At 40.7% G+C, this 23,759-nt stretch overlaps 1 protein-coding gene across 1 annotated transcript in view; it reads right to left on the reverse strand.

Annotated features, from left to right (window-relative positions):
- The window catches only part of ARHGAP23 (Rho GTPase activating protein 23), a 218,195-nt gene extending 194,945 nt beyond the window's left edge, over nucleotides 1-23,250 (reverse strand). Inside the window, exon 1 of the mRNA XM_087713559.1 lies at nucleotides 23,127-23,250. Coding sequence (XP_087569685.1) covers nucleotides 23,127-23,135 — 9 coding nt within the window. The 5' untranslated portion in view covers nucleotides 23,136-23,250. The remainder of the gene's footprint in view (nucleotides 1-23,126) is intronic.
- Between the last annotated feature and the right edge of the window lie 509 nt (nucleotides 23,251-23,759).

A 23,759-nucleotide genomic window follows, 5' to 3' on the forward strand; every position in this document is an offset into this window, starting at 1 on the left:
GCACACCCCCACATGGAAAGCAAACACAGGCTGTCCTCTACTTACGTCCACGTCTTTCTATTGGACTGAATTTCTATTGCTAAACAAGGTGATGGTTAAATTAGTTGTGTCCAATTTTGCTATTGTTGTTTAGTGAATCACAGCAGTTGTTAGGTGAATTTGCAGTCTTCAAGCAAATCTGACTTTCCCCATTGACTTTGCTTGTCAGAAGCTGACTGGGAAGATTGTAAATAGCAATCACATGATTGTAACTATTGTAAATATATGTGGATTGCCAAGCACCCCAAAAAGAAGAAAGAGGGAGTGATTTCATGCAGCACTTTCTTACATCTTTGGTTGATCAAGCTAATGCAATTTTAAAAATATAATTGCCACTTTTTTCCCCCAGTGATAGTCTATGTGTTCCAAAAATTCTAAAATAGCATGGTCCCTTTACAGGAAACAGGATTAGCAAGTAGTGCATTTTTGATAGCAATGTGAGAGGTTTAATTTCCAAAGCGTTTATTATACTTCTGTAAAGGGAACAGATGTCTGAGCCCTGTGTTTTATCCAATTGAGCTTAGGAAAGCAAAGCTCCAATTTGATGGAGCCCTAACCAAGTTATATAAACATGGGGAAGAAGGCCTGTGTTTCTGGGTGCTTAGATTGAATTGACTTCAGTTGCAGTGTAACATTAGAGAGTGTCATTTTACTTTCTCATAATTCCCCAAAACCATTCTGGCAGGGGCAGTGTGAAAATCAAACTGTCAACAACCTGGGTCATAAAGCAAAGCACAAGGATGTCAAGTTTCAAAGCTAACCCAGGGGCTTAAGAATGAGGGGGGGGGAACCTTGGCAACCGAGTATATTTTTGATATCCCCTTTTTATATCTGGTAAAGCAAAGTTTAAAAATAAAAATATAGTTGTGTCACATTTAAAAATTAATGGCCAGCTTATTTCTACTTGGAGACCCCTTCTAAACTTTGCTTGACATGGAAAAAAATGAAACTTTGATTTTTGAAACTTTGAATCAGTTTTACCGATTAAATAGATCTGTTGTTATAGAAATGGCTAGTTTATACTATTATGTAAAAGTAAAAAGTTGAGGTTTGATGTTAATGACTTCTGCACTAAGGAGAGTCAGAAGTCAATGCCTTTTTTTCTTTTTTCCCTTTGCTTTCCCCCATTTTTCCTTTGCCTAAGTTCCCTACTATTTACTTTTGTATTTTCTTTCTATGCTTTATTATAAAACTAATAAAAATGGTTAAAACAAAAAATATATGGCCAGCCTCCACGTGTGAACATATATATATTCCTTGCAAAGCAATAAAAGCCAACTGCTGCATTTGCATATGGAATTAATGTATTGCTATACTCCCCAAGAGAAAGAATGTTCAAGACAGAAAAACAACTTTTCATACATAGATAAACCATCAGACAAGAGAGGAAATATACATCAGATAATTGTAAAGAGACCAATTTCATACATTCCCAATTTAAAAACTGTTGAAAAGTGGCTATGTGAAACATAGAACTGAAGAATTTTGTAAAAGAAAATGCTCTATAGTTTAATCATCCAAAGACCATATCATGAGACTCTATTACCACCCCATACTTCCCTCTTTCTTCAAGAACATTCACAAAGTATTATATATTTTCAAAATTGAGACTCAGTTTGATATACTTATGTTGCTGGCTTAGAAACCAGAAGATTGTGATTTCTAATTCTGCCTTAGGCATATAAAACTGGCTGGTTGACTTTGAGCCAGTCACTCTCTTGCACCCCATTTATCTCATAAGTTCATTGTGTGGGAAAGTAGGAGAAAGGAATATTGCCATGTTCACCAGCTTGAATTATATATGAAAAATAAGGAGGATAATAATCTTAAAAATGTCTTGGTCAAAGAAATTCAGGGAGGCTTTTTAAAATGTTATTTTGATAAAAACTAGCATCAGTAGATACCTTAGATGACATCCAAATAAAGTAGTTTTAAAAATTACTTAAATATTAAGAAATAAAATTCAACCTTAGCAGAGTAAATTGTTACTATAATATTTAAATCCCTTTGAAGAATAAGTTCCCTGTTATATCACGGAAAAATACAAAAATACAAAAGACTGCTAAACTGACATTTAAATTCTTCAGTATTACTCTTTCATAGAAGCAGGTTCAGGAAACCAGAAATATTATATAAGGTGTATCATATTTCCTTTCAGAGCAGTATCTGCAGATTTCAGTAATATATGCATGGAGAACAGTGCTGAAGACTACACATGAATAATATATACTGTTCAAAATTCTTAAATAAATTCAAGAATTCTTGTCATTAGTTCAAAAGTCTGTCTTATAATGTTCTCAGTCTCTATAGATCAGGCAAAATTCCATAATCAGAACATGACAAAAACAGCTAGCTTATTTGTTATTTGTAGGATCGAGTAAAGGATCTACTGGATTACACAGAAAAAGTTTCAACTGTGTTTCTCAAACGTTTTCCGAAAGTCACCACAGTAGCTGTAACAATGAACTGTATAGTTTACTTACCTATTAGGGAAAACCTTTTTAAAAAAATGAAAACAGGTATTTTATTTCAAATACTGTAAGCTGCTTTGGGTTTTTTGCATTTTAATTACATGAGTTGCTCTCAACTAAACAAGGTTTTGTATTCAGTTTAGATTTCCTTTTGAATAAGACTTTAACTAGCAATTAGATTTTGATCTCAATTTAGCTTTTATTAAACATTTAAAAATGGAAGCTCCCTCCCCCCCCTCCACACCACCTTTTAAACGTCTAAGTTGATATCTATCACATCAGAGGCCAGTGAATTCCATAATTACAGAATGCAGGATAGGGGCTAAAATGGTTGAAGACATTTTCATTTTTAAAATACATGTAGAAAAGATCAGATTCCAAGTAACAATGCCAGTAAAATCCAAACAGTTTTGGGGTATTTTTTTTGCTGTAAATAAAAAAAAAATCGTATAATTTTCTTAGAATATTTTTTCAGACAGAAATCCAAACAGATTTTTGGTATCTTTTGCTTTAAATTAAAAAATAAACATATAATTTTCATAGAATATTTTTTCAGACAGATTTCTCCAGATCTAGCCTAGGTACCAGATATGTTTGTTACGAGCAAAGAAACTAAAGAATATACTGAATCTTAGAATTAAGTCAAAGGAAACACTCAACCTTAAATTCTCATCTTCATATCTTTTTCTAAAATGATTGTGATCATTGTAAGAGGGCTAGAAAAATTGAGGCCTGGGAAAAATTATCCTAAACAGGAGGTATGATGTCAAAATAACATATGGTTTCATATATTAGCATAGCATAAATGACACAATTATAATATAATGTTCCCAATATCTGTTGCAAAGTCATAACTTGCAGCATTTACATGATAATGTCATAACGCTTATCATTATTTACTATAACTATCATTATTATTTACTTCATGGATGTCTAACTGTTTAAGAGACTGGAGAGCCATAACTTACAAGTGTATATGATTAAAAAAACACAACAAACACACACACACACACACACACACAGATACACATTCATATTGTACTTAGCATTTTTATTTACTTTCTTTAAGCAAAACAAAATAAAATTTACAACAAGGTAGTTGAAAGATTCAAAGTTACCCTAGATCCTTTCTTCATCTAATTTCAATACAACACATCATCATCATCATCAAGGCCAGGTAAGGGCCACAATGAAATCTAATATGGTAAGCTGTAGAATGTCTTTTAAATTATGACTGGTTCTGAATGAGCATACACTCACTTCCCAAACAATGGAATAAATAGTAATTGGAAAAGGAAAGAAAATAATTGGGCAAATTTGCAGGATAGAGCAAACACGCTACCCTACCAGAGGTGGGTTCATACTGGTTCGGACTGGTTCGGGTGAACCAGTAGTAAAAATCAGGCCTGGCTCTCCAAACCGGTAGGATCGGCAAGCTAGCCACGCCCCTGAACCAGGCCACCACCCCTTCCGGGTTAGCTTTAAATTCCACCCCACACCGCCTGAGAAAAGGTCCTTTATTTTTTCACTCACACTGGGGAGTGTCGTGGTCTCTGCCCTTAACTGCTTCTTCTGGCTCGGGGAGAGGCACCTCGGCCAAGCCGGGTTCTCTCTCTCTTCAGTTACAGAGGGAAGAGATGGGGAGGCTACTGGGCGGGCGGCCAGGAAGGGCACGTCAAGTCCTGACTCCTGTCCCCTCAGCTTCTGCAGGGAGCAGCTTTTCCAAGCCACCCTGGTATCGCCCTGAGGAAAAATCCCAGCAGTGGCAGCAAAGCAATACAGCAAAGGGCGCTCCTGAGGCCATTGCCAGTGGCAAGGATATGCTTCCCTCACTCACTCTAAGCAGCCCCCCTCCAGGCTTGAGAGATGCCAGCGGGGGCAACCCCCATGTCATTGAGAGCCACAGCTGGCTCGGAGCATTGGTTCTTCCAGGCCTCATTGCCTTTGCTGCCATTTTGTCCTGGCTGGGACCAGATGGTTTTTCCCTGCTAGGGCTGGAAGCAGTCGCCATTGAGTCCTCACAGAAATCAGCTGCTTTGCCTTCCGCAAAGTAGGCAGCCGCGGCAGCACCCTCAGAGCTCCAGATTCGTTGCCATTGAGGGAAAAGCCGACAGAAAGTTGTGGACCTCTGCAGTGCCTGTAAAGGGACCAGCAGAAGCTCCCTCTTGGCAGCAGAAATCAAAAGCAGCCGCTTTCTTGGTCTGGCAGGTCAAAGGGACAGATGGGGCAAAGGGGCAGGCAGCACCCAGTTGGAAAACCTCTCCACTTGCAAACTACAGCAAAACAGATCTGGCTGGGGAGGGGAAGGGTGCAGAGAGGAGAGGGATTGGCTGAAGACCTCTCCATCCCCAACCCCAAAGCTGATCTTTTTTTTCACTATGGTTTGCATGCCTAGGGGTTTTTATGGGGATTTTGTATGCATGCATGTTCCATCGTATGTGTGAATATAATGGACACACACGAGCAACTTTACAGAGAGAGATGCATGGAGTCGCTTGGGTTGCTTTGTCGTGCTGTTACTTGGTCCAGATATTTTAGGAATACCATCCAATATTGCACCTAAGCCACAATAGGAGGAATCTGGGGTGGGGTGGGGCTGACACGTGTGACTGTAGGGCACATGCGCATGTGCAATCTGGGCTCTGCAATTTTTCATGGCCCCTGCTGCACCTGAGGGTGTTTTAGTGGGTTGCAGCCAGTTCCTCCTCCCTTGTCCCAAGCCAGGATCGGGCAAATTTTCCTCCCTCCCTCCCACCCTGCTTGCACAGTCCAGCACCTCGCCTGCATTTTTTCCGATCTCCCACCCTTTCCTTCCCGTTGTCTCCCCCTCCACTCGTCCACCGGATTTATAAACACAGGCGTGGCCTCCGGGCTGCAAAGTTGAATGATTCAATTCCTTCCAGGAAACTTATTGGATTTATTATTACATTTATATGCTGCCCTTTTCCCCGAAGGGGACTCAACTTATGACTTTTCCACACCTTAAATCCTCTGGTGGTCTATTTTTTTTTGGGGGGGGTCCCCTCTCTTCCCTCCTTCCCTCTGTCAGCGTCCCAAAAATTTTCGTTACCATTTCGATGGGCGTGACTGGGGGGGGGTCATGTGACTGAGTGTGCATGAGTGATGTCAAGTTGGCCATGCCCACTCAGTCACATGCCCCCCAACCAAGCCACATCCACAGAACCATTAGTAAAAAAAAATTGAAACCTACCCCTGCACCCTATCACTTTCCTTGGTGTGCTTGGGCCTATCCACAATTTTGTCCTTCCGGTCTTGCCTGCTAGAAATACAAAGATATCACAAATATCTTGCAAATACCCTTTTGCAGATAGTAGATACTCACAGTCCTGGCAAAAACGGTGTCGAACGGATGAGTGTAAGCAAAGCCATTACTCTTTTTATCAGGTCAGAAACATTGGGACAGATGGTATTAGTAGACAAACTATCTCCCTCTTCTCAGATGAGGGGGGGGAGGTAATCAGGCTGGGAAACATCACCGCAACCTCTGATATTTAAATCTTCCTACAAATCATCTCTGAACCTTCTTGACTGAGCCCTAAATGCATTGTCAGAAAATGAGAGTGGATCAGCAGCTCCATTTACCCAACAGGGTAGCTCCCCCACCAGTTTCAACAAGGGAAGCAAAGATGGTCCTTCGTGAGCCCTGATTATTTATTGAATTTATACCCTGCCTTTCAGCTAAAAACAGCAGCTCTTAAGAAAAGCTTCTAGTTATAAATAGTGAAAACATATTTAGTTGTTTAGAAAGACAATTTAAAACATACTCCCCAGGAAGATGCCACTCGACCATTGATAGCACAACTCAACAATAGCAGCTAAAATGTCAATATCTGCCTAAAGAATTGTATGTTCGTTTGCCAACCATACTGTAATCACATGTTTTTCAAACTATAACAGATAACAGGAGGAAGATAATCTGACTTTCCTGGGTCCTTAATATGCCCATTGGAGAGCTCAGAGTCTGCCAAATGTCCAAAAATGCAATGCCCAAGGTTACATTATCCCTGTATTTTACATGCATCTGAGCCAAGAACTAAGAAATAAAATAATGTTCCAGAAGAAGCAACAGAGTTTTGGAAATGTACATATGCATTTAAAGGAAAAGTACCTATGCTGGGAGGATCTGAGGCAACCTGGAAATCACCAGCTAAATCCAGCCTTGATGAGAATAATTTTGAAAAGGATTACTAAGAGCTGAGGGTCAGATCAGTAGCAATCTTGGCTAAATAAGAGAAAGGAGGACTTAGCTTGACAGCAGCTACGGGTGGAGCGTGCAGTGTGGTCTTTTTAAACTGCAGACAGAAGGCAGGCACTGATTAAAGCTCACAAATATTATACAGTGACCTATATTTTGGAGAGCCTTTTTGTCCTAACTAAAATTATCATTGGTTAATGCTCTCTGTTTACCATTCATATGCAACCTGTGCAAAGGATGAGAAAAAAGAGACAAGATGATGCTAATTATAACAATTATTGTTAAAGTAATGATCTTTCAGGTGTATTAGCACAAGCATATGTAGAAGAATTGATGAAGAAATGTAAAGGCATCAACATCGCCACATCACCAAGCAAGAGTTTGTAGTAGATTTCGATGCAGAAGATGTGAGCAGAGATCATCAGCAATGGATCTTAGTTAAAAGGTTCATTATTAATTTTAATGGAACATTAGGGTCAGAAAGGGGACTATAAAATATTAAATTAATAAAGGGTATACCATCAGAACCAGGATAATCTGCAAATTCAATATGGGAAGAAAACAGGATACAAGACAACGTGAATTAGCTTAATAAAAGTTTATAGACTCAAATCAAATGCCAGATCCACAGACTTTTTTTTTAAGGGAAAGTATTTATATATATATATATATATATATATATATATATATATATATATATATATATATATATATATATATATATATATATATATATATATATATATATATATATATATATATATATATATATATATATATATATATATATATATATATATATATATATATATATATATATACACACACATACATACATACATACATACATACATACATACATACATACATATATATATATATATAAATTAACGGCAGTGGTGTCTCAGTGGACACTGAGCTTGTCAATCAGAAAGGTCGGCAGTTTGACAATTCAAATCCCTAGTGCCGTGTAATGGAGTGAGCTCTTGTTACTTGTCCCAGCTTTTGCCAACCTAGCAGTTCAAAAGCATGTAAAAATGCAAGTAGAAAAATAGAGATCACCTTTGGTGGGAAAGTAACAGCGTCCCGTGCACCTTCAGCATTTAGTCATGCCGGCCACAGGACCATGGATATATCTTCAGACAGCGCTGACTCTTGGGGTTTGAAGGAAATGAGTTCCGCCCCCTAGAGTCAGGAACACATATGTGTGAGGGAAACCTTTACCTTTATCTATCTATCTATCTCTATCTCTATCTCTATCTCTATCTCTATCTCTATCTCTATCTCTATCTCTATCTCTATCTCTATCTCTATCTCTATCTCTATCTCTATATCTATCTATCTATCTATCTATCTATCTATCTATCTATCTATCTATCTATCTATCTATCTAATTATGATGAGGACGATTACCTTGCATGAAAAGGAATACTTTGCCTCAAGGATAAACATGTTACAGGCCGCAACAGTCATCGGGCAGAACCAGGAAATCAGATGTCAATGAAACCAATATACCTTTGGGCACAATCTTTTCTAGTTTATCGACTTTATGGTTTTAAAATAGTATTTTAATTAAAATACATGAATAATCGGAAAATTGGCTATTGTAAATCAATGTCAGCTTTTAGCAACAAAAATACCTCTGGGCCTCACATAATCCTGCTGTTTGCCTCACAAGATAGGCCAGATCAGGAAGCTGATTCCAGAGAGAGACTATAATAACAGAATCCTACAATCTGATTGTACTTTTCCTCCCTTCTCTTTTAAGTCCCAGAGCCAGAGAGGAGCCACCCTGAGTCTCTTCTTAACACTATCTTCCTTCCCTGGACTTCAAGAATGCTTCTGTTCTTTTTGTTTACATAAGAAAAATTTCTGAATATTTGCTTTAAACCATTTTCATACTTTCTGCACCTGCACAGCAGAGGTGGGTTGCCAATTTTTCTACTACCGATTCGGGCACGCTCCCACATGAATGCTCTTCTCATGTGCAGAAGTGTCCGGGTGGGTGGGCGGAGCCTCCTGCCATTGCTACTACCGGTTCGCCCGATCCGGCCCGAACTGGGAGCAACCGACTTCTGCTGCTCAGGCTACTCTTAGTAAAGAAAATAGTGAGTTATTTTAGCCTGCTGTTTTGCATGGAAACAGTCCAGTGGTGGGTTTCAAATTTTTTAGAACTTATTCTGTAGGTGTGGCCTGTTTTGTGTTAGTGGCTTGGCGATCATGTGACTGGATGGGAGTGGCTTGGCGGTCGTGTGACCAGGTAGGCATGGCCAACTTGGAAAATGTGGTGAAACTCACTTAACAACGCTCTTGCTTAGCAACCAACATTTTGGGCTTAATTGTGGTCATAAATTCTCTTTCTCTTTTTTTTCTTTCTTTCTTTCTTCTTTCTTTCTTTCTTTCTTTCTTTCTTTCTTTCTTTCTCTCCTTCCTTCCTTCCTTCTGTCTCTTTCTCCCTTTTTTCTTTCTTTCATCTCCCACTTTCTTTTTCTTTCTTTTTCCTTTCTTTCTTTTTCCTTTCTCTTTTTTCTCTCTCTCTCCCTCCATTCCTTCCTTCCTTTCTTGTGTGTATCTCTTGTACTTTCTTTCTTTCCCTCTTACTTTCTCTCTTTTTCTCTCTTACTTTCTCTCTTTTTCTCTCTCTCCCCCCCACTCTCTGTCTTATATTTTTTTGAACCCCAAAATAAGCACTTTGCCTTACTATTTTGGGGTGCAAATTGGGGGGGTGGCAGGTGGGGAGGGGGAGAAGCGAGACGCACATTTTATCTGACTTCCAGCTCCATCAATTGCAAGAAACACGACGGAGATGGAAGTCAAGCAAGATGCGCATCTTGCTTCTCCCACGCCCCACCCTGCCCCACCTGCCACCCCCAAGTTGCATCCATAAAGGGGCGAGGGGCAGGAAACCCTGCCATGCCTGCAAGCGGGGGGGGGAGAAGAGATGGCAAGAATCATGGCTGTTTTTGCAGCGATTGAGGCTGCAAACCAGCAGGAAACCCCACACGCCTTGCACCCCCTTCAAGAACAATCTTACCTCAATCAGTTGCCAAGAGTTTGGCCCCAATTGAGCCTCCCTGGGGTGGAGCCTGCAGCCCAGCGCTTGAGAGGGTCTTGTGGGGGAAGTCCCTTTATGCAACCCAGGCTCTCTTTCAAGTGGATAGGAAGCTCCCTCCTACCATGAAGCTGGCTGGTTGAAAATCAGGCATTGCCTGCAATTCTTGTTACTGTTGGAGGCTGTATGTTGCAAAGAACGGAACAAGGCGGTGGGGGGTAAGGATGGAGGACAAAGTAAGGCAGGGGCTACAGAGCTGCCCCAAGGTCCCACACTGGCTTACCTGAAGGCCCTTCAACCAGGACACCCATGCCAAACTCTCCCCCCTCCCTAGGGGAGCCACATCCCTTCACTAACCTGCTTTCCAGCTCTGTTCTCCACTGCGTGTTCAGGACAAGAAAATTAGTCTGTGTGACCATAGTAAAAAAAATACCAGAAATTCAGACTTTCCAACGTCGCAAAAAAAAAGTCTCGCAAAGTTGGAAGTAGTACCACAGACTACTTTTCTTGCCCTGCATAGCCGAGGTGGCGCAGTGGTTAAATGCAGCACTGCAGGCCACTTCAGCTGACTGCAGTTCTGCAGTTCGGCTGTTCAAATCTCACCGGCTCAGGGTTGACTCAGCCTTCCATCCTTCCGAGGTGGGTAAAATGAGGACCCGGATTGTTGTTTGGGGCAATATACTGACTCTGTAAACCGCTTAGAGAGGGCTGAAAGCCCTATGAAGCGGTATATAAGTCTAACTGCTATTGCTATTGCTAGTTGAGAATGGAGCAGGTAACCAGGTCAGTGAAGGGATGTGGCTGCCTTGGGAGGGGTGGGGAGTGAGGGACCTGTGTGTGTTTGTGTGTGAGAGAAGAGGGGAGGAGGGGAGAGAACATTACTGCCAGTCCTGGATAACTCTCTGAAGTTGGATTGGATCTCTCTCTCTCTCTCTCTCTCTCTCTCTCTCTCTCTCTCTCTCTCTCTCTCTCTCTCTCTCTCTCTCTCTCTCTCACACACACACACACACACACACACACACACACACACACACACACACTCCATTCTTTCTTTGGGATAACAGCACAGACCACAGACGCCCCTCTCAGGATTGCAAGGCTGAAGGCTTTGGATTTAGCCTTTTGAGGATGCTTTTTTGATGCTGCGATCCCAGTAAAGAACAATCGGCAGGAAAAGGGGGTGGATTTTCCTGCAGCCTGCCCTTTCTTTGGAATCGAAGCATAGATGCCCCACCCAGGATTGCAAGGCTGAAGGCTTTGGATTGAGCCTTTTGGGGATGTGTTTCTGGTGCTATGATCCCAAGAACAGAACAATCGGCAGGAAACGGGGATGGATTTTCCTGCAGCCTGTCCTTTCTCCCTTCTCTTTGATAGCCGCCTGGTTTCCATTGGGGGTGGGAGGATATCCATGCATTTTTCGTCCCTCTGCATGGATTCCCCCCTTCCCATTGGAAATGAGGCAGCTGTCAAAGAGAAGGGAGTGCACGCCATATGAGTTTGTCCAACAGCCAAATCCTCGCTTCCTGTTCCTTCTTCGACTGTTGGACAAGCCCAAGTGGAGCGCGCTGTTCCCTTCTCTTTGACAGCCGCCTGGTTTCCAATGGTGGTGGGGAATCCATGCAGAGGGAGGGAAAACGCATGAATTTCTTCCCCAGCCCCACTGGAAACCAGGCAGCTGTCGAAGAGAAGGGAATGCGCGCCACGTGGTCTTCTCCCAATCCTCCGTTCCAGCAAAGTGGGTGGGTGGGGCAAGCCTGGTGTGGACAGGCGAGGCAAGTGAGTGAGTGGTGACTGGGCAGGCGGTGGGAGCGAGCAGGGGGAGCAGGCCAGGGGAGGGAGCGTTCCAGTACGGGGCCTCTGGAAGTTTAGGTATGGGAAGGCACGCTAAATTTCACCAACTGGTACACCCATACCAGTGTGTACTGGCTGAAACCCACCCCTGAAACAGTCCCACCTGCTCAGAAAAAACAGCAACACCAAAAGTGGAAGAGAGCTATCTAGGGGACTAAAAGAGGGGATAGGGAAGATGAAAGGTTGCCTTCTGGTGACTGGGTCTTTTGTGACTGGCTGTAGCTGCAACCATGGCAGCCATTTTGTGAGAGCATCTGTGACATCAGACTTCTAAAGGTGTCCATTGGTATAAAAGATGTTTAATTTTGCCGTGGAGTCTTTATACAATAGATCTACTATGTCCAAAAATTAGTTTGTGAAAAGTTATAGCTATAGCATAAGAATCATTTAAATTTAAACACCTTGTGTTCACAGAATGCCGTAAGTAGAGGCACAGCAGGTTTCGTCTTAGCAATGTTATTGGCTTTATTCAAATCACAACGGAAAAGGAAATAGCTAAATCTGATATTTCCCTTCCTCTTACTTTTTCGTTCAGATCTATCATGACAGACATCTTATTTTACAGATTATTGTATGATTTCTCTGGTTCAGGCCATACTGCATTGTTAATATAAATTAGGAAAAACTACTACTTAATTCTAAGTGTGTGGCTGAGACAATGTTGATCAGAGTGGTGAGGAAATGTCTATCTGTATTTACCCAGAGCTATTTTTATTATTAAGGTAATGCAGGGGTAAAATTCAGCAAGTTCTGGAGAACCAGTAGCGGAAATTTTGGAGTAGTTTGGAGAACTGGCAAATACCACCTCTGGCTGGCCCCAGAGTGGGGTGGGAGTGGAGATTTTTGCAGTATCCTTCCCCTGCCACGCCCACCAAGCCACGCCCACAGAACCAGAGTAAAAAAATTAATTTCACCACTGGGGTAGCGGCTTTTTTTTACATTATATTAGCATGAGAGTTAGTTACACATGTGAAAAGAGGTATGTTTTTTCATCTATCTACCCTCTCTCCCATTACCAACAGACAACTCTCTTCATGGGGGGGGGGGGAAAGAACCAGAACTGCCCAAATTTGATTATAATTTTCTCATCTGAAAGTAGGGCACTCGGGAAATCACACTTAAGACTCAAAGGCACGAGACCTAAATTTGGGCAGTTCCTATTCCGATTGCATTTGACAAGTGCCCTTATAAATCTCTATCAGAAATTTCTTTCTCTTCTGCCAACTCTAAATAACTTTTGGCAATTGTTCAAGAGAGACCTTTCTATGTGGATCTTCTTAGTTCTGCAACATCTTTCTGAGATAAAGCTCACTCCAGCTTTAATTGAATTTTCATCAGCATTTTTACTTTGCTAAGTCCTTGGCTAAGAAGTTGGTATGGCCAAAAAAAAAAGTGAGGTATTGTTTTAACCAGTCAGTTTCATAGATGTATTGACTTGTATTTTGAACATTTTAATACCTGTGTCACTGCTAATTTGTGGTTTTAAATTACAATGTCTTTGCACTGGTGCTGCTAGCCAACTCATGTATACTTGCATCATGCAATATAAAAAACACATGTTAAAAAAATCAAGATTATGTGCTTATGATACAAAGGAGATACTATTTTGAGCAGGCAAAAGGGCCACTTTTTTAGCCACCTTCCAGCAGAGGGAATCTCTGCTGCCTGCCTAGAACCCAGGAAAACAGAATGTGTAGGAAGATAAAGATGCTAGAGGTTCACTTTCTTCAAAGTGCCTCCAGGTGTTTTATATTAAAAATTTCCTAGGCTTCATGGACTTTGGCTAAGAAGACTGGATGTTGATTTGCCAGAAAATCTGAAGGGTGCCAGGGAGAGTCTTGGATGGGTTTCTTCCACCAATGCTTTCTTGTGGATTTCCCAGAATTCAGAAGCCAATATGACCATCTTTGAAAATTCTAAAGTTCTCCCACGGGCTGAATGTCAAGAAGAGGAAGGAAGGTGCTAACACATCAGTCATATGGTCACATTCCAAGATTCAGGTGTCTCATATAATAAACTTTCATTCCAACAGTATAACTCAGATCAGCTTCTTACCTGGTGACCTTCAGAAATGTTGACCAACAACTCACCTGAAGCATGTTGGGAATTATAATCCAAAACATTTCTAGTTTAGAACTAGGGATCCTGACAAGTTACCCAATAAATCCCAGAGTCTTGATTGGAAAGAGCTACCCAAGGTTATTTAATGTAACTCTAAAAAAGAGAGACAACAGATGTCCCAGCAAAAAAAAAACCAGATGTGCCAGGATAGAGAGCAGTATTAATCTTCTTAAGGGCATACACTTGGCTTGATTGTTTTCAAATAGCAAATGCCTGTCATTTTAAATAAATATATGGCATATGCCAAAGCACATTACTAGCTTCTATATACTCTAGTTTTTCTTGTTATTTTTTTAAATAAGAATTCCACTCAGCACCTGCAGCTCTTAACACATGTGATAGGTAATTGAAGACCAGTACTGTGTTTGTGAAGAAAAAATTAAGTCAGAACAGCAGATATCTAAGTGGAGGTGCCACCAGAGACCATTCTGTGGCATTTCTGTGCCCTGGCCATTAACATTTTGTGATCAGCTACAGTCATTGTGGTTGCATTTTATGAATAGGCATTTGAATATGATGCCCTCTTCAAACACACTCCCAAAACTTGTCTGCCCCATCTCAGAGAAAAACTGTACTTGCATCCAGTCCTAGCATGTTATTTTGAAAGTTGGGAATAAGAAGTGGGGGCAAGGCATAGGAAAGATTACTCCATAAAGGATTGCTCTGCTGTACAACTGGTAGAAGCCCAGCTCTTACTATTCAACAAGTCACACCTCAATAATAAGTCTTTCTAATCTGACTCAAGGGACATGGTGGCTCAGCGGCTAAGACACTGAGCTTGTCCATCAGAAAGGTTGGCAGTTCAGCAGTTCAAATCCCTAGTGCCGCATAATGGAGTGAGTTCCCATTACTTGATCTAGCTTCTGCCAACCTACCAGCTCAAAAGCATGTAAAAATGCAAGTAGAAAAATAGGGACCACTTTGGTGGGAAGGTAACAGCATTCCAAGTGCCTTTGGCATTTAGTCATGCCAGCCACATGACCACAGAGATGTCTTTGGACAGTGCTGGCTCGTTGGCTTTGAAACAGAGATGAGCACCACCCTCTAGAGTCAGAAACGATTAGCACATATGTGCAAGGGGAACTTTTACCTTTAATCTGACTCCCCATATTGCTGAACATTGCCAGGCCTATTTCCTTTGTGCCCACAGCCTATAGACAGAAGCAATTCATATAATAGCTGTATTTGGGAACTAGAAAAGATTGTTGGAGAACATATCTGGCCACTCTCCAAGATGTTCCTTCCAACATCTTTATTTCTTGGGGTGAAAAACCTGTGGGTACTTGAGGACAGGAATAAAAGGCTCCACCTTGAAGAGTAGAAAGAAAGCATCAGGAACATGAGGAAATAGAAACATTAGGAGCCAGTGCTACAGTATTCTTACATTACAAACTTATCAAAATAATGATTCAGTGAGGATGAATTGAAAGGCAGAAAAAAGAAGCATGGGGATAGGGATTACATTACGTGAGTAGTGAGAAGGGTACTGAAAGTGTGTAGCCATTGCAATATTAGACAAAGGAGGTAGCCAATTCCTGAAATTTAAACTGGAAGGAAGGGAAGAAAATAAGTGATGTTAAGCCAAGAGAAGCTGGAAAGCAGACAGATTCTTCAAACCACAACGATTTGTATCTTCAAGGACACCAAATGAATTTGAAAATCAATGGCAAATAAGTAATTTGGGATATTTGTATGGGATAACAGGATTGTTGGGTTGGAAACAGAAACCAGCACTGACACCAACCCAACTTAGCCTCCAAGCCAACATTCAGAGTCCAATGCCATATGCAACATATAGAGCCAGATTTTATGGTGCTTATAGTAAAATACAACAATTAAAATACAACAATTAAAATGTCAATTTTTAAATAGGCATGCTCGATCCTTTCCCCAGCCTGAGACCCTCCACAACTCTCAGTCTGCACCAGGCTGAGAAGAAAACTTGGAACCGATGCTTAGAAGAAGGATAAGTTTGAATCCACCAAGATCTCTCTGGGAGCAAATAGCAAAATATTTTCCTCTTAAGTCTGTGTATTCTTTGTGCAACTGGGATTTCAGGCCAGTGTGGAGCAGTGGGAGCGGTGTGTATCTCAGATGTTTCAGTGATTAAAACTTTGCTCAATTACAGCTGCTCATTTTACCAGGAGATATTATCAAGCTGCAGATTTCTTGTTTATTAACTACAGTTAAACAGATGCTCTCCAGGAAGTCAGTAGAAATGTAACTCAATACAGCATATCTCTTCTGCAAAACAAACTTCTTCCGCCCAAAAGTTATAGTGTTTGAGTGTGAATATGTATGTATACACACATACACACACATATTACATACATACATATATATACATATGGGAAAAATATTACAGTCAAATTAATCATTAGGACTGATTTTTCAGGAAAACTCCAGGAGCAATAACAAGTTATTTAACGAATAGGAAGAAATTATTTACAAAAAATGTACTTTTTTCTTCACTATAGAACTAGGACATGGAGAACGCACATTTTTAACAGAGTGTGTGCATGGTCAAGGACTCGAATCCTCAGAATTTAACATGAAGATTGGAAGATTGGAATATCCACTTAATCTCAGCAGAATTTATGTTTGCTTAAAACACAGATATTTCTAGTTCTCATAGCTGGTTGAAAAAATGTTTTCAAAGAGAAGTAACTTTGAGGTGGGGGATTCTGAACAGGATTTCCAGCATTGGTGGGATATTTCAGCACCTTGAATAGCTCCTTCTCTTGTTACACTTGATTGACATGTGCAGAATAAATTACATGAAAAAAAGCAAACTATTGCAACTTTGCTTTTTATATACCTGAATGGTTTAATTATTTGTTACAACTATTTTACTTTTTAAAAGTTTCAGGCATTATATTACCAGAATATGACTGAGTATATGCTGCCCAACACACACACACACACACACACACACACACAAAACACACACACACACACACATGAAACAACTCAATACAATAGCAGAGTTGGAAGGGATCTTGGAGGTCTTCTAGACCAACCCCTGTTCTAACTGTCAGGAAATTTCTCCTCAGTTCTGTGTTGCTTCTCTCCTTGATTAGTTTCCACCCATTGCTTGTTGTTGCTCTTCTCTGCACTCTTTCTAGAGTCTCCACATATTTTCTACATTGTGGTGACCAAAACTGAATGCAGTATTCTAAGTGTAGCCTTACCAAGGCATTATAACACTTCATGTGATCTTGATTGTATCCCTCTGTTTATGCAGCCTAGAACTGTGTTGGTTTTTTTGGCAGCTGCTGCACACTGCTGGCTCACATTTAAATGGTTGTCCACTAAGACTCCAAGATCCCTCTCACAGTTACTACTATTGAGGAAGGTACCACCTATACTGTACCTATGCATTTCATTTTTGTTGCCTAAATGTAGAACCTTAGTCTTTTCCCCATTGAATTTCATTTTATTAGATAGTGCCCAATGTTCAAGTTTGTCAAGTTCCTTCTGTATCTTTAGCCTATCGTCTGGAGTATTGGCTATTCCTGCCAGCTTGGTGTCATCTGCAGATTTGGTGAGTTCCCCATTTATCCCCTCATCCAAATCATTGATGAAGATGTTGAAGAGTGCTGGGCCCAAAACAGAGCCTCGGGGTACTCCACTGCATACTTCCCTCCATGAAGATGCAGTTCCATTGAGGACTACACGCTGAATGTGGTTGGTCAACCAGTTACAAATCCATCTGGTGGTGATGCTGTCTAATCCACATTCTTCTTCTTTATCTAGTAGTAGGTTATGGTCTACCTTATCAAATGCCTTACTGAAGTCCAAGTAAATTATATTGACGGCATTCCTCTGGCCACTAATTTTGTCATATTATCAAAGAATGCAATAAGATTAGTCTGGCATGATCTGTTTTTGACAAACCCATGTTGGCTTTTGGCTATTACTTTGTTTAATTATAGGTGTTCACTAATTCGTTGCTTGATTATCTTTTCCAGAATCTGCCAACTTCTGATGGGCACTTTTACTATCCTTTTTTCTAACTTCTCCCAATTTAGCTGGGCTGCATCCAGTCACCATCTCCTGCAGCCAACGTCAAAAATATAAGCCATTATTCAACATTTGGCAGTCATCATTTCCTCATTAAGAAGAAAACTCTTCTTCAAATCACACTTAGTCCCAAATAATTACACAGACTTGTCCATCCAGGTGTCATGGCAAAAAGAGGGCTTCTATTTTCTATTAAGTTATTTGAAAATTGCCTTTTCTTCAATCCAGCCCACAACTGTAATGAGAGTTTCTCATACAATTATTTGCTTTTTAAAAAATCTAATTAATTTCACTTGATAAAATATAAGACGGGAAACTTGGTTTTAGCTTACCTTGCAGTGTAAAATCAACCAACCATGATAAGTTTAATAATCCACAGTTAAGCAAGACATACAATTTATGAAATCAGTGTATGAAATCATCATCTAGGAGACGTGGTTTACACCATATGCTGTACCACAAACTACCCAGGTCCTTTTTAGCACAATGTAGGTATTATAGAGCAGGGGTCTCCAACCTTGGCAACTTTAAGACTTGTGGACTTCAACTCCTAGAATTCTGGGAGTTGAAGTCCACAAGTCTTAAAGTTGCCACGGTTGGAGACCCCTATTATAGGGTGTAGATAAGAGCAGCATTTGGAGATAGTTAATCAACCAGGCTCAAGTCAGTAATCTATGATGATGGGCTACCATTTATCTCCAGCCATTGGGCTCTATGAGCCATTAGGCTGTATGCCTCAAAGCTATTTCAGCTGTAACAGAGGCCACAAACATTATATGCATAGCCAATTTCTTGGGAAGGTGGGGGGGGAGGGAGGATGAAAATGGGGATATCAGCCTCATTTAAGGCCAAATTTCAATTCTACCATAAGTTCCCACTAATAAACAAAAAGCAGAATTTTTACCCAACAAGCTTTTCCTTATGTTAGAAGATAAAATGAGGGAAGAAGCCAAGTAACTTGTAGTACAGATTGTGTTCCCTACAGTTTAGATAATTTGTGTGACTGGGCAATTCTTGGTGAAAGCAAAGATTCTTTTAAGATATAGCTATAGGAATACTGACTTTGAGAGATTAAAAAATGATGATTGGCCCCTGCATGAAGTAGACTGCCTTTTTGCCCTGGTAAGCGTACAAATAAGGCAAATAAGTAGGAAACAACAAAAATAGTAGTTCAAACAATGAACCTTGCCCTGCCACACATTTAGGACAGGAAGAGGTTGCTGGTTTTCCCACCATGGTTATTGTTAGTCCACAGAGCATCAAACAGCTTGACGTCCATTAAAGACAGCCCTAAAAATAACTCATAATACATCCCACATATGATTCCAGCCTCATTCCTGTAGACTGTGGGAGTAGTATTTTTAAAAATATATTTTTATTATATTTTTCTCCTTTCTCAAGGACAGGACAAAAAAAAAACCATTTGTGTTGCTTTATGGATAAACCAACAACAAGAGCCCAGCATACTTTTTTTCCTGACAAAATTGCAAATGTTTCCATGCAAGAATGTGCATATTTAGACATCAGATACTTCATTTGAAAAGGAAATAAGTGCCACTGGACTTTGTCATTGGTTCAAAAGCCAGAATAAAATGATAAATAGAAATGCATTGGGAGATACATAATTATACATTATGGCTCATATAATGCATTAGCAGCTGGGAGACAGAACACACTGATCTCTGCCAAACTAGAAGCAAGAACCAATTTTCAGTGAGCATGCTCAAAGTGCAATTGTTTAATTACCAGCTAGTCATAAATATCAGCATGTTGCTACAAGGAGTTTGTATTCAGGCAAGCCTTTAAGGATGAATGGATATAATTTTTAGGGTTATTCTAATTTGTTTTCATAGAGATACCAAAATGCTTTCCATTCTGCACTGGACATCTTGCCGTAGACTGTTATCTCTAATAATTAAATCACTGGGAAAGGAGGAATGTATCGGGAATAAGCAGGCAAAACTAAGGTTGATAGATGGAAAAGTACAGAAGCAAGGGTTCCCAGGCCTCTGCATCAATTGAGACACAAATTATACATGATTTCTGATCAGAACTGGTGACATGTTGCAACTAAAAGAATGACGCATAGATTGGGAGATGCCCAAATCTAAACTTAGACATAAACTCAATGGCTGCATTCACATATCACAATAAGCCCTGGCCTGCTTAAATGTGGTTTTATTGAATAAATCAAAATTGGCTGAGCTCATAAGCCCCATTAAGACAAGACCAAACCAATCACTCATCTCTCACTGCAGAAGGGAACTCATCCTGATAGCTTAGAATTCAACTGAATACTTTTACTAAGGCTTCCACTATCGGCGCATATGTATTGTGGAAATGCAGAAAAGAATTGTGATCGCCTTCCCACAGCATTATTTGAGAAAATTGGCTTTCCTTATACTAAAACTCTTCCGTTTTAGAGTACATTAAGGTAGTCCTCGACATATGACCACAATTGAGCCTGAATTGTCTGTTGTTAAGTAAGTTTTGCCCCATTTTACAACATTTCCTGTCACTGTTGCTAAGTGACTCAGTGCAGTTGATTAGTAACCCAGTTGTTAAGTGAATCTGCCTACCCCATTTTCTTTGTTTGCCAGAAGGTCACAAAAGGGGATCACATGACCCCAGGACACTACATCTGTCATAAATATGAACCAGATGCCAAGCATTTGAATTTTGATCACTTGACTAGGAGCATGCTGGAAAGGTCATAACTGTGAAAAACGGTCATAAGTCATTTTTTAAGTGCTGTTGTAACTTTGAATGGTCATTAAATGAACTGTTGCAAGTCAAGGACTTCCTGTATTCATTTTCACTTGGAACCATTGAATGTACAGAAAATCTAGACATCCAGATTTATTCTAGGCTTCAGGGTCAGTTCAGATGGCCCAATGATCTCACGGATACCCTGTGTGAATCAAGACTGTAGCATAGAAAACACCAAGCATTTCTCAAAGCTGTACTTTGCTGAGAAAAATCTGCAAGGAATTAATAAATTATCTTTCAAGGAAATTTATTTACTGTTACCCAAACATCTCACTGGAGATACTTTTGGCAATATTCCAAACAAAAAATAATCCCAATAAAATTGTTTTAAAATTGCTTAAAAACATTTTTTTCTTATTTTCACATTTTAACTTAAAACTTTCTGAAAATAAAACAAACTTTTTAAATAAACGTTCTACAAGTGACCAGAATTTTAAAAAGATACATATTTTATATTAGATATGTGTTTTTTATTATTTTTATGGGTTTCCTGCCTAGGCAGGGGGTTGGACTAGAAGATCTCCAAAGTGCCTTCTAATTCTGCTATTGTATGTTATGGTATGGTATGGTATGGTATGGTATGGTATGGTATGGTATGGTATGGTATGGTATGGTATGGTATGGTATGGTATGGTATGGTATGGTACTGTATTGTATTGTATTGTATTGTATTGTATTAGAGACAACAACAAAAATCCCAAAACTGCACACATTAAAATAAAGCAAAACATAATAAATTGCAATTTCAAAATATTCATCTTTTTCCAAAGGTCTCAAACTTGTATATATTATTCTCTACCCATTTCTCTTCATTCCTATCTTGCTTTTACAGCAGCCTTCCAAGGTAGCCAGTAGACATCATAGTAAACTTCTTAGATAAATGGAGATCTGAATTTGAGTTTAAAATCTTAGTCCCTCTTTGAGGGAGATGAGCAGTATAAAAATGTGAAAAATAAAAAATAAAATAGTCTGACATATCAACCATTTTATCCCATTGCTTCTGTCAATATACAAAGCACAATAAATAAGGATTGTATAGTGCTTTCTTCTTACTGCTTACTACTCAAATGCATGCAATTAATCCATAAAATCAAACTGAACTCCATTTATCCCCCCCCCCACTCCATTCTTAAACTCTAGGATTTAAATGTCATTTCTAGGGACAATATGCTTTGGAGTTTTTTAAGGCTTCAAACTTCCAAAATCATATGGCAACTTATATACTGCAAATATTCATAACTCCCTAAACTCACATGCTGATCCAACTCATCAAAGACTGTTCTGCCTCCATCCCTCCAAATCCAAATTATCCCAATCCCACATCTTAAACAATTCAACTCTTCCCCCACCCAGAAGAACCGCCCAAATTCTGTAAACCTTCATCTATTGTATGCTCCTATTGTCCTACACCTTAACTCTATGTAGGGTTTTCTGATTAATCATGTAATTACCCCAATACAAATGCCCATTGTACTCCATTTGATAAAATGTGACCTATTACAGAGCTGGTTTTGCACACTGGTTTGTTGCAATGATGGTTTATTGAAGAAGACACAATGACTCAGTATGAACAAGACTATGGTTTATAACATCATGGCTGGATTCACGTTAAGCCCAAAACTATTAAACATATCACAGTTGTTTATGATATGCACTCCCTAACTGTCACATAAAGCCCTGTTTATATTATGCCACCAATTCTCGTTGCCTTTTGAAACTCAGTTTGTCACTTGATTCTTGTTCTGCCTCACATACAGCAGCCCAGCAGGTGACACAAAGGTCCGGCACCACCCAGCCATGCCCTGAATTATAACTTTATAATCTTCACATTTCCTGCACCTGTTTTTGATAGGATCATTTCTAGCCCATCCCAGCTTCCACCAAAATATGGCTAGTCTTTAAAGAGTAAAATTAAAGTTTAAAATGTCAAAAATTAAATTGTGGCTTGTTTTTAAATGCAACCAATATTCTTTGTTGTCTTTTCTGTATATCCCGAAATTCTCAGAATAGCTCCACCTTGGATCTTCAGCACCTCCATCAGGTTTCCTAGCTGAAAGCACCAAGCAGCACCTCTGGCGCTCAAAAGAACCACCGCCTTTGCCCACTGTTTATCCGAGGGGGTCTCTAGCCTGCACATGGAGTGCAGGCTGGTAACCCACAGATGTTTAACAACCCCAACTCACCAAATGCCATCCCCAACCCTCCTCCCGGAAAGCTTTGTTCTCATCCATCCCCAGGCATATCCACCGAAGCCGCCGCTGCCCGCTTTCGCTCCACACGGGTGCATCCCGGCTTCCCACACCCCTGGTGACTGAGGCTGCAGCCCTGCCTCGGGCACTTTTGCTACCAACCAGCGCCTCAGCACACGTTCTCTCCCCACCACCACCCGCTATTGCCATCAAAGTCTCACCTCGATGTCCATCCAGACCAGACGCACCGCACCCACTAAAGTCATCACCCCTCCACTTCTTCCCGTACGCACCCTCCCTATGGCAAATACAGCCCTCTCCTCTCAAATAAGCACAGCAGAAGCGCCACGCCCTGATGCCAGCAGCCTTCCCCAGAACCCACGCTGCCCCCTTACCTCTTCCATGCTAAACCCCTCGCTGTCTCCAAAGGGCGGCGCAGGGGCGATCCATAGGGAAAGGGAGTATCTCCGGTGGAACTGGAGGTAGCAGCGGGCACAGCTGCAGAGCGCACGATCTAGCCCTTCGCTTGCCTGCCTCCACCCCGCGGCCCCTCCCTGCTCGCTCCTTTCTCGTAGTCATCCAAAGGCACAGCCTGTAGCGGATCATGTGAGGCTCCTGTCTCTTTTGCACGTTGGGGAAAGGGGGGGGGAGGCGACGCGGAGAGGCTAGGAAGGAGGGAAAGAAAGAAAGAACGGGAGTGCCCTCGCCACCACTTGCGTGATGCAACGTTCCCCTTCTCTGCCAATCTATAGAGAAAATTGGATCGCCAAAGCCCCTCCCTTAGCAACCCGTGAAGCTGTTACCAGCTTGCCCCACCCTTCATTAAAAAGCTGGAGTGTGATGCGGGGAGGGGGGGGAGGCGAGGAATTACACAAGAAATTATAGCTGCTCCTTGCTATAGCCTGATGCAACAGCTCCTTTTCAAAGCCACCACTTCACTAACCCATGTGTATTTCAATTCTGTGCGGCGCACAAATCTTTGAAAATATAGAGAAATGGTTTTCTGTGATGGCTCCCGGCCACTCCCT

The sequence above is a fragment of the Thamnophis sirtalis genome, unplaced genomic scaffold (assembly GCF_051295495.1).
Source record: "Thamnophis sirtalis isolate CommonGarterSnake01/CBP01778 unplaced genomic scaffold, rThaSir2_p1.2 scaffold_4, whole genome shotgun sequence".
In the NCBI taxonomy this organism is placed as follows: Eukaryota; Metazoa; Chordata; class Lepidosauria; order Squamata; family Natricidae; genus Thamnophis; species Thamnophis sirtalis.